We start from the raw sequence: 15,321 nt of genomic DNA, 5'->3' as shown, positions 1-15,321 counted from the left end.
GTGTCTCCCCTGATGATGTGATTATTACATGAAAGTGCACTTGAGAACTTTTCGAGTTTCATTTTCCCCGTGGACTCATAGGAATATATATATATATATATATATATATATATACATTGAGATGTATAGATATGTATATTTGCGTGTGGGGACATGTATGTATATACATGTGTATGTGGGTGGGTTGGGCCATTCTTTCATCTGTTTCCTTGCGCTACCTCGCTAACGCGGGAGACAGCGACAAAGCAAAATAAATATGTAAATAAATAAATATATATATATAGGGAAAAGAAGAAACTTACAATATTATTTACACTTGTAAATATGTAGGATATGTATTTGTTTGTTTAACTAAAAGTCTTTTTAATTGCAATGATATACAAATTTCAACTTTACTTCAAAATAACATGATGAAAAATACAATTAATAAATCACATTTACAAACTGAGCTGAAAACAAGGTCTTCCTCTTCAAAAGTAATTTAATGCTACTTTATTTGTCACGTTTTTAACAATGTACCATATTTTCAGTTCAGTGAGTTTAAGTGAACATTTATATAAGTTCTGTACAAAGATACATAGCTATCTGGCACACAATATGTTTATAAGCCAAAATATCTCAGTCATACTTCTCCTTTTTTTCAAGAATGCTTTCAATCTCATAAGAATCTTGGGTTAAATTTTTTCATACATTTTCTTCTACCTTGTCCTATTCACATAGGTTAGATCAAATGACTACATGCACTAGAAGCAAACTTTAGACTTGGAATCTGTATCCCCATCCCTAAAGGCTGACAAAGTAGTGGGAGTGTTGCTGGATGGGAAAGCAATTTTATAGCTGTATATATTGCAACAAAATCAACATCAAGCTAAAGCTTTCATATTAAGAGCAAACAGTAAATTAATATGCATATTAAAAACAATATTACACACAGTAAAAACAGAAGATATAATGCCTTTGATTCTATGCAAGTACTCTTGCACATTATCCACATCTCACCCACCAAAAAACAATTAAAATGCCACCACACAAAACACAGTTTCAGCAAAGCAAGATGCAATAACATCAAAAATTCAAATTCTGAACTAAAGAATTAAATAATTAATCACAGAAGAAAACGACTATCACTCCAACTTAGTATCTCCTATGGCAAAATAAAACTGGATGAATGACTTTAATATGCAAGGGGGTGAATTCAAGAATGTGCATGGAAAGGCCAAAGGTAGGATGATCATGAAGGAAAGTGTGGGATACATGCACTTGCTGTTTTATGTTGAGGAGGTTTCCAGAAGCTGTTCTATTTTGCAACCATTACAAGTTTGAAATCCTGTCATGTATCAAAGACAACCTGGAAACACTAAAACTAAAGTGATATCCAGAAAGACCTGGGTTTGATCCTTGAAACAAACAGAGTTGGCAGTATTTCATCTGCTTTTGTAAGTATTCAGCTGGTCACTCTGCCATGAACTAAAACCTAAACTGAGCTAACCTTTTCTTCTCTCGAAGTGAAAAACAATGAGCAATTCTTAACTTCAGTGTAATTATCGTGATTCCAGACTGCATTTTCCATTTATGTAAAACATATACAATATATCCATATATCTGAAATAAATTTTTCAGATTTTGTCAAATGTAACGTCATAGATTTAACTATTATCAATGAATCAAAGTTTTAAGCTAAACCGACACATATCTAAGGATGTTAATCTTATGTTTAACATCGTTTCCAAAGGAACTACTTTTGAAATACACCATTCTGACAAGCTCATCATTATAAAGACAGCCAGTTATATCTCCAATGCGAAGCATTACAGAATTCCTAAGAAATGCTAAAGTATTCTAATACACTATGCATTTAACTGAAAACTGTCTTTCGGCAAATTTGCAGTGTAAAGTTTAGTGACCAAATTGCACCAGTCCTTACAACATGAAAATTAAACAAGCATTGGTATAATCAGTTTGGAGGATGAGCTCATTTGAATTCAGATGTACAAGAGCTAACCGGTTTACAGTCATATCAAGTTCATGTATTACCTACATAAAGACAAATGTGCATACACCACAGGTCAAGTTCAAACCCTAGGATAAGATGTATTGCAATGCAAAAAACAGCTTTTGTATTTTGAAATGGCCCCCTCTCGGAAATGGAGATCATAACATGCTGTTTTGTGTACCGACCTATATACAAGTGCTGAAAAAGAGATGAATTTAAAAAGGAAAATTAAAAAGGGATGGGAGGATTTCCAGATACCCCTTCCTACTCTTTTAGTTGCCTTCTACAACACACAGGGAATACATGGGAAGTATTCTTTCTCCCTTGTCCCCAGGGATAAAATATATATATATTTTCATTATATGATAGCTAAAAACTGAGTGTAAACAAATGTGCCCTTTTTGTCTGTATTTCTGATGTGCTGCCTTGCTGAGGCAGGGGATAGCGATGCCATTTTCCTGTGGGGTAGGGTAGCGACAGGAATGGACAAAGGCAAGCAAGTATGAATATGTACATGTGTATGTATGTAATGTCTGCGTATGTGTATGTATGTATATGTGCATATGTGGGCGTTTATTGTATGTATATGAGTGGATGGGAAATGCTTCATCTGTTTCCTGATGCTACCTCGCTGACATAGGAAACAGCGATTATGTAAAATTATGATGATAATAATTATAATAATAATAATAATAATAATAATAATAATAATAATACTATCATTATATTTCATTATACTTGATCACCCTTGCCTCAGCCAGGTACCCGTTTTATCATCAATCCCCATGGAAGGACGAACAGCAAAGCTAACCGCTCAAACAAAGAGGGTCACTAGTGGCTGTATCTTTTAGCCTCTGTGAAGCCAAGGGTTTGACTTTGTTCCATGGTATATATGCTAGTGAATTACCAACTCATAGTACATGAAATAAATGTTATAAGAAGAAAGTGATTGACTTGGAGCAAATGAATCCCTACCTTTCTTTTCCAGTCATAATCAGAACCAAGGCTTCAGTCATTCCCCATGTCATACTATCAACTCACCTTGACATTCAAGTTCCTCTAAACTACATCATCTAACAGATGCTACTGATCTGTGAGTTTTCAGCATACCACATTTTTCCTCATCTTGTCCTGACCTTGTGAGTTATCATTACACCACGCTATCCCCCATTCTATCCTTTTTAATTCCCATATACCAAACAACATTTCAATTCATCTCACCTTTTGTTCAATATTTCACTTGCTATTAACTTCTTTGTCCAAATCTACAAAATTTTAGTATATTATATAGGTTTTGAGGCTTTACATGAAAGATTTCAGCCCTGTTCAATCCCAAACTTCTTAATAAACAAACAGGCTTCAGAATTCTTTAAGAAACATCACTACATACTTAAATTTTAAGTTCATTCAATTCTACCTTAATAATAGTAAAGTACTTAAACTTCAACTTATAAGTGTATTCTATTCTACCTTAATAATAGTAAAGTCCTTCATAATATAAGCTTAGACTAAGTGCATATCACAGAGTATTACTTATAAAATATATTCCTATGAAATTCTACCATTACATTATATGCAAGCCATGCCAAACATTTCAACATTTCAATATCACTTAAAATATACAAATCAAAAGTATACAACACAGACCCTTGTATTATGATCTCACTTTACTTGTTCTAGAATAATACTGAGTTGTGCAGGAGCTCTATACAAGTTCAATACCTAACTATATCTCAGATGCCCATTCCCTTCAGGATCTTCCTCAACAGGGTGGCCAAGGCAAGAGTCTCCATAACTGGTTAATTCCAGTGCAGCTTTTAACCTTTAGTGCCTCACCCTCATTAGCTTAAAAAAAAAAAAAAAAAAAAAAAAAGACTAATACTACAAAACATCATACAGAGATAATATATGTTCAGTGATTACTTGATCATGAAAGCTACAAATAAGCATCTTATATCATACTACCTTGGATATATTAGAAATCAAGGTCTTTACTAAAATACAGGTAATCCTACATTACAAACAATCTTAAACTCATCATCTTGAAATCACTTTATGGATTATTCTAGGTAAACATACCATAATTTTAATTTCATACCCTTACTGCCTTATGAGAAAAAGAATAATCTATCAGGACATCTGTTCAATGACTAAAAAAGTGTCTTAAAGTATATCATGCATTTTACATCTTACTAAGGCTGAAAACTACAACATATCTGACTCAATCTTTCTGTAATATACATACAATTCTTATTATACAATATTCATCAAGCCATAAAGTAGTCACTTATTTCATCACTGAAGATAAATTTATGGTACTTTAGCAAAATCTGTAACAATTATCTCTTCTTTCTTTGCAAAACTAACTTGTATCTTTAACAGCAAAATCTATTTATTAGCTCATTCTTTTTATTCCTTCAAATGAGGTGGATTCAATATATTTAGGCCACTGCACCATTTATGGAAAGGAATTCCAGTATGAAGTCCCTAAGGGTCGATGAAAGGGCAAGGCTTCAATGATACTGATACCATAACACAACAGTTCTACTCATCACAATCGCAATCTTACAGTGCATGAAATAATGAGATTATGTTTTCCACTCCTATTTCAGATATGTAACACTACAGGATTTCATTACAAACCATCTAAACCTACAAGATACTGGCATCTTAAATTAGAAGAGTATTGTAACTCTGTCTACCTCCAATCCTGTGAGAGTTCTCTAAACATTTCACATCAAATAAATAGTTTCAGATAATCATATATATTTACACAACTTGGTAACAATCCTATGATATTCATAAACAAGATGGAGCAGTCTCAATACACTGGAGGCTCACCTTCACTGGTTCCTAAACATGTTGCAGTCAAAAAATGCTCTGTGTCAAGTTACTCAGTAAGTAAATGAAATAAACTGTATACTAAATGGGGGTTCCTCACTAGTATTCAGAAAGCTCACAATAAGAGAAATGTTGAGTCATATTACCATATAACTCAAGAAATACTGCAAGCAACTTTACATGACTGGGAGACAAAGCAACTACAACTAACATAAATTCCTTTAAGCACTCATATATTTTGCAAAATCTCACATAATTTATAAGTGTGTGGAAAAAAAGATATAGTCTCATATCATGAAAGACTGACCAACAGATCTCAATCACTCTACCATGGCATCCTTCATAATGAAACAGATGGGCTCTACAGCTAAGATGAATGGGTCACTTAATGAAAATATCAGTGAAAAATTTAATAATATGGTGCTGAATATAATTCACTGGTCAAATATAGACATAAATTTAATCACGTACATAAGACAGCACTGAAAGTGAAAAATTCATATTAATCATACTGGATGACTGCAACAGTCTCAATGAATATAATCAGACTGCATGATAAGAGAACAGATTATTTCCAGGGATAATAATAAAAAAAAATGAGTGGAAAACTGGAGAATATTATATCAAAAAGTGATCTCAAGAAAAGTAATATTCTAAATAATAATGGACTTTAACCACAACTTTGTCCTCATAGTCCCCATATTTCCTCATATAACTTTCATGATTATGATAGATGAAAATGGCTTTATCTAATGATGAGATGTTTCCTAAACTTGGGAATCTTCAAAAAGATACACAGAATGGGTACAGCAAACATATTCCCTGACACTTCCATTATTCCTACTTCCCAGTGCAGTGCTGCCAAGCAAGGCCACAAGCCATTGCACCAATTATATAGATGCTAACCTGCAATATAAGGATAAGTTAAGTTATTCAGAATTAAAACACAAGGAAAGACATGAACATGATGTTTCAAAGTTGTGACAAGTGCAAAGCTGAGAGAGAATATGCAAGCATACAAAAAATATCAAAAAAGATCATAACAAGGGAGTATGTCTGCATACGGAATGAAAGAATGGAGATATCTGCACAGATAAGCCATGTGAGGCAGAATGTAAGAATGAGCAGTAAAAATGAGGAAAATCATGGGTGAATAAAGATCATCTATGCATGAAACAATATCAATATTTCACCAATAATCCACTAAAACAATATGGTAAATGTTATCCGACTGTAACAAGAGACAAAACAATCATTCTTATTACAGAAACTAATAGGAAGTAATAAGAAAATAAAATTATAATTTCAGCATGGAAGCGGAAGTGAATCATAGGGTGGGGGAGGGGGCGAAAATCCTGGGAGCCTTGAAGAATGTTTGGAAGTCGAGAACATTATCTCGGAAAGCAAAAATGGCTATGTTTGAAGGAATAGTGGTTCCAAAAATGTTGTATGGTTGCGAGGCGTGGGCTATGGATAGAGTTGTGCGCAGGAGGGTGGATGTGCTGGAAATGAGATGTTTGAGGACAATATGTGGTGTGAGGTGGTTTGATCGAGTAAGTAATGTAAGAGTAAGAGAGATGTGTGGAAATAAAAAGAGCGTGGTTGAGAGAGCAAAAGAGGGCGTTTTGAAATGGTTTGGGCACATCAAGAGAATGGGCGAGGAAAGATTGACCAAGAGGATTTATGTGTCGGAGGTGGAGGGAACAAGGAGAAGTGGGAGACCAAATTGGAGGTGGAAAGATGGAGTGAAAAAGATTTTAAGTGATCAGGGCCTGAACATGCAGGAGGGTGAAAGGCGGGCAAGGAATAGAGTGAATTGGATCGATGTGGTATACTGGGGTCGATGTGCTGTCAATGGATTGAATCAGGGCATGTGAAGCGTCTGGGGTAAACCATGGAAAGTTCTGTGGGGCCTGGATGTGGAAAGGGAGCTGTGGTTTCAGGCATTATTACATGACAGCTAGAGACTGAGTGTGAACGAATGGGGCCTTTGTTGTCTTTCCCTAGCACTATCTCGCACACATGAGGGGGGAGGGGGATGTTATTCCATGTGTGGCGAGGTGGCAATGGGAATAAATAAAGGCAGACAGTATGAATTATGTACATGTGTGTATATGTATATGTCTGTGTGTGTATATATATGTGTACATTGAGATGTATAGGTATGTATATTTGCGTGTGTGGACGTGTATGTATATACATGTGTATGGGGGTGGGTTGGGCCATTTCTTTCGTCTGTTTCCTTGCGCTACCTCGCAAACGCGGGAGACAGCGACAAAGCAAAATAATAAAATAATAATATTTTTATGTCTTATTATATATTATATATATTATATATATTATATATATATTATATATTATATATTATATATTATATATCATTTTTTTTTTTTTTTTAATTTTCCAAAAGAGGGAACAGAGAAGGGGGCCAGGTGAGGATTTTCCGTCTAAGGCCCAGTCCTCTGTTCTTAACGCTACCTCGCAAACGCGGGAAATGGCGAATCGTATGAAAAAAAAAAAAAAAAAAAAAAAAAAAATGTCTTATTACTTTATTTTCAATCCAAAGGAGTCAAACATCTTGATCCTATACAGAGTGTAGCCCCAACAATACAAGAACCCAATAAGAGGGTTCTTGTCATTGTATAACAAAACATACTTCATAATTGTCATACAACTGTTATTTGACTCTGCTCTACATGGTTACACTACAAACAAGTCATCTTCAATGAGGTTGTATGCCACACTGAAGATGATTTCTTGACAAGAAACAAAAAATACAGTTTAATCCAAGACATTCTTGCTCCACAAAATTCTACCATATACTTAACTCTTGTATACACTGCATGTAGCCTTGAAGCTGCAGAAGCCCAAAAGAAAAAGGGTCCCAGGATGAATTATATTTTTTTTTCATACATGATCACAGTTTCCTACGTTAGCAAAGAAAGGCCACATCCGCTCATATACACATATTTATTCATCATTTATTATACTTTGTCGCTGTCTCCTGTGTTAGCAAGGTAGCGCAAGGAAACAGAAAAAAATAATGGCCCAACCCACCTACATACACATGTATATACATACACATCCACACATACACATATACATACCTATACGTTTCAATGTATACATACATATACATACACAGACATAAATATATACATATGTACACAATTCATACTTGCTGCCTTTATTCATTCCCGTCACCATCCCGCCACACATGAAATGGCACCCCGCTCCCCCCCGCACATACGTGAGGTAGTGCTAGGAAAAAAAAAAAAAGGCCACATTCGTTCACACTCAGTCTCTAGCTGTCATATATAATGCAACAAAAACATAGCTCCCTTTCCAAAGTAAGGCCCCACAAAACTTTCCAAGGTTTACCCCAGACGCTTCACATGCCCTGGTTCAATCCACTGACAGCACGTCGACCCCAGTATACCACATCATTCCAATACACTCTATTCCTTGCACGCCTTTCACCCTCCAGCATGTTCAGGCCCCAATCACTCAAAATCTTTTTCACTCCATCCTTCCACCTCCAATTTGGTCTCCCACTTGTCCTCGTTCCCTCCACCTCTGACACATATATCCTCTTGGTCAATCTTTCCTCACTCATTCTCTCCATGTGACCAAACCATTTCAAAACACCCTCTTTTGCTCTCTCAACCCCACTCTTTTTATTACCACACATCTCTCTTACCCCTTATTTACTTCCTCTATCAAACCACCTCACACCACAAACTGTCCTCACACATCTCATTTCCAACACATCCACCCTCCTATGCACAACCCTATCTATAGTCCATGCCTCGCATCCATATAACATAATTGGAACCACTATTCCTTCAAACATACCCAGTTTTGCTTTCCAAGATAATGTTCTCGCCTTCAACATATTCTTCAACGCTCCCAGAACTTTCGCCCCCTCCCCCACCCTCTGACTCACTTCCACTTCCATGGTTCCATCCACTGCCAAATCCACTCCCAGGTATCTAAAACACTTCACTTCCTCCAATTTTTCTCCATTCAAACTTACCTCCCAGTTGACTTGTCCCTCCCCAACCCTACTATACCTAATAACCTTGCTCTTATTCACATTTACTCTCAGCTTTCTTCTTTCACACATTTTACCAAACTCAGTCACCAGCTTCTGCAGTTTCTCACCTGAATCAGCCACCAGCGCTGTATCATCAGCGAACAACAACTGACTCACTTCCCAAGCCCTCTCATCCAAAACAGACTGCATGCTTGCCCCTCTCTCGAAAACTCTTGCATTCACCTCCCTAAAGGTGGGGTGAGAGAGTATCATTCAATTTTCAGAGAATAAAAAGATGTTTTGGAAGGAGGTAAATAAAGTGCATAAGACAAGAGAACAGATGGGAACATCGGTGAAGGGGGCTAATGGTGAGGTAATAACAAGTAGTGGTGATGTGAGGAGATGGAGTGAGTATTTTGAAAGTTTGTTGAATGTTTGATGATAGAGTGGCAGATATAGGGTGTTTTGGTCAAGGTGGTGTGCGAAGTGAGAGGGCCAGGGAGAATAACTTGGTAAACAGAGAAGAGGTAGTGAAAATTTTGCAGAAGATGAAAGTTGGCAAGGCGGCAGGTTTGCATGGTATTGCAGAGGAATTTATTAAAAAAGGGGGTGACTATGTTGTTGACTGATTGGTGAGGATATTCAGTGTATGTATGTCTCATGGTGAAGTGCCTGAGTATTGGCAGAATGCATGCATAGTGCCACTGTACAAAGGCAAAGGGGGATAAAGGTGAATGTTCAAAATACAGAGGAGTAAGTTTTGTTGAGTATTCCTGGGAAATTGTATGGGAGGGTATTGATTGAGAGGGTGAAGGCATGTACAGAGCATCAGACTGGGGAAGCAGTGTGGTTTCAGAAGTGGTAAAGGATGTGTGGATCAGGTGTTTGCTTTGAAGAATGTATGTGAGAAATACTTAGAAAAACAAATGGATATGTATGTAGCATTTAGGGATCTGGTGGAGGCAGGCATATGATAAAGATGCTCTGTGGAGGGTATTAAGAGTATATGGAATGGGAAGCAAGTTGCTAGAAGCAGTGAAAATTTTTTATCGAGGATGTAAGGCATGTGTACAAGTAGGAAGAGAGGAAAGTGATTGGTTCTCACAGAATGTCGGTTTGCGGCAGGGGAGCATGATGTCTCCATGGTTGTTTAATTTGTTTGTATACACATATGTATACATATATTCATATTCATGTACACTCACACACACATACATTCATACATATTCATACTTGTTCACCATCATCTAATGGTGCAAAACATCTTAGCAATGTTCAAGGAAAAACCTCTCCATCGCATGTTATTAACAGCTTAAATTTTGTAAACAAAGCTTGGAACATTAATTTGCCTGACTCATTAGTTTTGATGTGAATTCCCTTTTCATTTAAGTCCCCATTGATGAAACCATCACATACCTAAGAAGGAAATTGCCCGATCTGTCTTGCCTTGTCCTTGCCCATAAAAACTTTCATTGACTTAGTAGAGCTTTGTGTTTCCAATAATGTTTTCCAAGATTATGAAAGTAATTCTTATTGATAGAAATTTGGTCAGTAACTCATTCATGGAATACTTTGACACTGAAATTCTAACTTCAATCAATAATCATCCAAATGTCTCGTTTAGATACAGTGATGATGTGTGGTCCTAAATGGCCATCTTCCCAAGATTGTGATGTTTTCTGTAACAAATTAAATAACATCAACCCCACCATCAAATTCAAGATTGAATGGGAAAAAGAAGGCAAAACACTATTTCTTGATGCCTTGATAACTAGGGAATCTGATCGTTTGACCTTTAAGATATACAGGAAGCCTACCAACTCGGAGAGATATATTCATTATTTTTCAGTAGATGATTCTTCTCTAAAAATGTCAGCAGTTATGTCTGTGTTTTTAAGAGTACTAAGGATGACATTTTATGCATATAGTAACAAAAATGCGAAAAATGATAGGTTTAAATGTTTAGTGTTGCCCTATTCTCCTAAATTAGCTGACGTAAGACAGGTACTAAAAAACAGTGCTTTTAATGTTGCCTTCCATTCCAATAACACCATCAGTAAGACCTTAATCAAAAATACGCCAAATTATCAAACAATTGGAATTGTTTACACAGTCAAATGTAAGGCATGTAAAGATGTATACAATGGCCATACCGGCAGAAACTGAAAGATGCTGTTGGCACCATCACTCAGTAAACAGGAATGACCACAAAAATTTAATCGCTAAACAATGCCATGAAAACGATCACCCTGTAGACCTTAACATCCCAGTCACATGACACCCCTCTTCTGAGTATGCTACCCGTAACATCACTGAATCTGCTTAATTGCTAATACAAAGAACTTCAATTTGTCCCTAGGCAATTTTAAAGCCCATTACATTATCAACCAAATCATTATAAAAGAATTAGCAAGAAACGAAACCATAAGAAAAATTATCCAAAAAACACCTCATTACCTTGGCCAACCCCTTCCACACAACCTCCCTTAACAGCATGGCACCCCAACTTTCCCTTTAATGGCCACTATTGGTCAAGCCAGCACATTGTCTAGAATGGCAGAAGAAAGACAGCATTTTTGTGGCAGCCCTAAGATTTAAAAAACTTTGTGAATTATTGGCAACTGATGAGGTGGATTGTCTCTGTAAAACATGTTGTGCCACATATATATGTTTTGAGCGATCTGGGCCTGAACATACAAGAAGGTGAAAGGCGTTTAAGGAATAGTGATCAATGGACTGAACCAGGGCATGTGAAGCATCTGAGGTAAACCATGTACACGTTCATACTTGCTCACCAACATCCATACACGATGCCACACCACATATACATTCTTCTCTTCTTCCCCAAACCCAATCACCACCCCATGTGTCAGCGAGGTAGCTCCAGGAAATAGACAAAGAAAGGCCACAGCCACTCAAATCCATACACAAGCTGTCATGTGTAATGCATTGAAACCACAGCTCCCTATTCACATCCAAGCCCCACAGAACTTTCAATGGTTTATGATTTATTTAATAAAATATTCCCTGCATGTTGTAGAAGGTGCCTAAAAGTTGGGGAGCAGGGGGCTGGAAATACTCCCCACCAGTTTTACTTTTCCAGACGAAGGAACAGAGAAGGGGGCCAAGTGGTGATTTTTCCCTCTGCAGCTAAGTCCTCTGTTCTTTATGCAACCTAGCTAACACGGGAAGTGACAAGTATGTATAAAAGAAAACAATAATATTAATATGATCTGGGGGTGAAAGTTCTGGAGGCTCTGAGGAATGTGTGAAATGAGATGCTGTTATCTGGGAGGACAAAAATAGGTATATTTAAAGGCACAGTAATCCCATCAATGTTGTACGGCTGTGAGGCATGGGCTATAGGTGAAAATGTGTGGAGGAGGAAGGGTGTGTGGTAAATGAATGTATGTTGTTTTATTTTTTTACTTATTTTTCAAATCAATTGTTTCATTTATCAATAGCTGTACTCTAATGATGATCTGACAGCCCCAGCATGAAGACTTTTATGTTTTGTGCTCTCTTTGATTTTGCAGAAATGAATCACTGGTTGTTTTCAAATGAAAATGATTTATCTAAAATATACTCTCAGCTTACAGTATAAACAGAAATAGATGAGTACAAACAGTGCAGAGCATTATTAAACGTTATATAACAAGCAATCTAAGAGACAGAATTATGCTCAAAAAGCACACCAAGTCACTTTTGAAGCAGCAAATGCAAAAATGCTAGAGTTATGATTCATGATTCTCTTTGTTCAATAAGCAATGATTCTATAAAAAGTACTAATGCCCTGCAATAAAATGAAGCTGCTAGAAGTATTTCATGTTCAATAATATTGATAAAATTTCCAGAACTGTATTAATCATACTATCAAGAGTCACTTCAGTACACACTGGGAAAAGTGTAACTTACCCCCAGACCCAAAATAATGAAGATGATGATGCGGACATTCTTCCACCAAAGGCTCCTAGCCAATGTTCGACTAGTTGTCTTGAAAGTAACAGCCTGAAAAAAATAATTGCGCTGTATTCTAGATTTTCCAAAAATCTGAAAGAGTTGGTGGATATCTTGATAAAAATTGCAACTTTCAAAGCTTAATAACATACTAACAGAACAATTAAGTGTAATAAGAAAATGCTGAAGGATGAGGAGAGTGATAATCAACAAAGAATACTAAAGATGAATATTTCTTTAAGTCTCTTACCGAAGTATTAAGGTTCTCCGTCTTGTTTATCAGGAGCTCGAGTCTCTCCCCTCTACAAGCCAAGTTCTCTGAAATAAAATTCCTTGTGTTAATTTAATAAATATGACAGCTTGGGATCATCAATTTATTGCTTGAGAACACAAATACAAAATAACAATCAGTGCTTGTGCTGTACTGGCATACATAATGAAGTTGCCAGTACTGTACAAAAAGCATAAAATGTAAGATGATTGAAATACACATTCCTGTTTTCAAAACAATATTCATTATTACAAGCCTTTAATGATAAAAAATGTAATTTCTTAAAAATATCAACTTCTCTCTCTTTCAGGCAGTGGCCAGTGAGTCAAAAATCTCTTCAAGATCTCTGGGGAGTTAGAACCTTCTGACTGTTTGACTTCTGGATAGGTAAGTGCCTCTCACTCCTCACCAAGCACCTAGTCAGTAGTTGTGACCTACAGCTTGGTCCAATTCCATCCCTCTGCCAACCAGTAACCTCTAAGCAATAATGTCATACTGGCTGTCATAGTAGAAGCCTTAAAATTCTTAGAACATAAACATCATCTTTATGGTAGTTAACAACAGTTAAGGGTAAAGTTCTTTACAAAGAGAGGGAAAGGTATGGTAAGAGAGAGCAAACCATAAATTTGCCTACATGACTGCTCGTTATATAGTCTTCCATTCTTCAAAACACCTTTTTCTCCACCATCAATTTGTCATATCAACAATGAGAGAAGTATTTGAGAAAAATCTCTCAACCAAAAGAATAGTTTGGTAAGAATTAATTATATATAATTCAGATGATGCTCTGTGGAAGGCATTAAGAATATATGGTGTGGGAGGCAAGTTGTTAGAAGCAGTGAAAAGTTTTTATCGAGGATGTAAGGCATGTGTACTTGTAGGAAGAGAGGAAAGTGACTGGTTCTCAGTGAATGTAGGTTTGTGGCAGGGGTGTGTGATGTCTCCATGGTAGTTTAATTTGTTTATGGATGGGGTTGTTAGGGAGGTTAATGAAAGAGTTTTGGAAAGAGGGGCAAGTATGCAGTCTGTTGTGAATGAGAGAGCTTGGGAAGTGAGTCAGTTGTTGTTCGCTGATGATACAGTGCTGGTGGCTGATTCATGTGAGAAACTACAGAAGCTGGTGACTGAGTTTGGTAAAGTGTGAGAAAGAAGAAAGTTAAAAGTAAATGTGAATAAGAGCAAGGTTATTAGGGTTGAGGGTCAAGTCAATTGGGAGGTAAGTTTGAATGGAGAAAAACTGGAGGAAGTGAAGTGTTTTCGATATCTGGGAGTGGATCTGGCAGCGGATGGAACCATGGAAGCAGAAGTGAATCATAGGGTGGGGGAGGGGGCGAAAATTCTAGGAGCCTTGAAGAATGTGTGGAAGTTGAAAACATTATCTCGGAAAGCAAAAATGGGTATGTTTGAAGGAATAGTGGTTCCAACAATATTGTTTGGTTGCGAGGCATGGGCTATGGATAGAGTTGTGCACAGGAGGGTGGATGTGCTGGAAATGAGATGTTTGAGGACAATATGTGGTGTGAGGTGGTTTGATCGAGTAAGTAATGTAAGGGTAAGAGAGATGTGTGGAAATAAAAAGAGTGTGGTTGAGAGAGCAGAAGAGGGTGCTTTGAAATGGTTTGATCACATGGAGAGAATGAATGAGGAAAGATTGACCAAGAGGATGTATGTGTCAGAGGTGGAGGGAACGAGAAGTGGGAGACCAAATTGGAGGTGGAAAGATGGAGTGAAAAAGATTTTGAGTGATAGGGGCCTAAACATGCAGGAGGATGAAAGGCGTGCAAGGAATAGGGTGAATTGGAACGATGTGGTATACCGGGGTCGATGTGCTGTCAATGGATTGAACCAGGCATATGAAGCATCTGGGGTAAACCATGGAAAGTTGTGTGGGGCCTGGATGTGGAAAGGGAGCTGTGGTTTCGGTGCATTATTACATGACAGCTAGAGACTGAGTGTGAACGAATGTGGCCTTTGTTGTCTTTTCCTAGCGCTACCTCACACACGAGTTGATCATTGATGACTAGAGAAAGGTGTTGTCAACAAAACGTATAAGAAAAGCCAAAGACCTCTTTTGTTCATATTTGTGGGAAAGGAAAGTCCTGAGAGAGGTCAGAGTGGAAACTACCTTCAAGATATCATGGGCCACAACATGCCCGGTAAGGCCAATAAAATGTCTATTAAGCCAAGATGAGGGGTTCATTGTTAAAAGGGGTTTTAAACCTG

The 15,321-nt window shown here is 37.1% G+C and overlaps 1 protein-coding gene and 1 long non-coding RNA gene across 4 annotated transcripts in view; one reads left to right on the top strand and one right to left on the bottom strand.

Annotated features, from left to right (window-relative positions):
- Positions 1-306: 306 nt before the first annotated feature.
- Positions 307-15,321, bottom strand: part of Vamp7 (Vesicle-associated membrane protein 7) — a 96,472-nt gene continuing 81,457 nt past the window's right edge. For 2 of the 3 annotated variants that reach the window (XM_071690875.1, XM_071690874.1), the window contains exons 5-7: positions 13,078-13,145; positions 12,786-12,878; positions 307-5,740 (exon numbers count right to left, since the gene is read on the bottom strand). In XM_071690875.1, coding sequence (XP_071546976.1) covers positions 5,675-5,740; positions 12,786-12,878; positions 13,078-13,145 — 227 coding nt within the window. In that variant the 3' untranslated portion in view covers positions 307-5,674. The remainder of the gene's footprint in view (positions 5,741-12,785; positions 12,879-13,077; positions 13,146-15,321) is intronic. The other variant, XM_071690873.1, reaches the window with a different exon arrangement.
- Positions 13,166-15,321, top strand: part of LOC139764350 (uncharacterized) — a 34,155-nt gene continuing 31,999 nt past the window's right edge. The window contains exon 1 of the long non-coding RNA XR_011716348.1: positions 13,166-13,485. This is a non-coding gene — a long non-coding RNA (uncharacterized lncRNA). The remainder of the gene's footprint in view (positions 13,486-15,321) is intronic.

Source organism: Panulirus ornatus, chromosome 49 (assembly GCF_036320965.1).
Source record: "Panulirus ornatus isolate Po-2019 chromosome 49, ASM3632096v1, whole genome shotgun sequence".
NCBI classification, from domain to species: domain Eukaryota; kingdom Metazoa; phylum Arthropoda; class Malacostraca; order Decapoda; family Palinuridae; genus Panulirus; species Panulirus ornatus.
The sequence above is the reverse complement of the archived record's forward strand: the minus strand, read 5'-3'. Positions and strand labels throughout refer to the sequence as shown.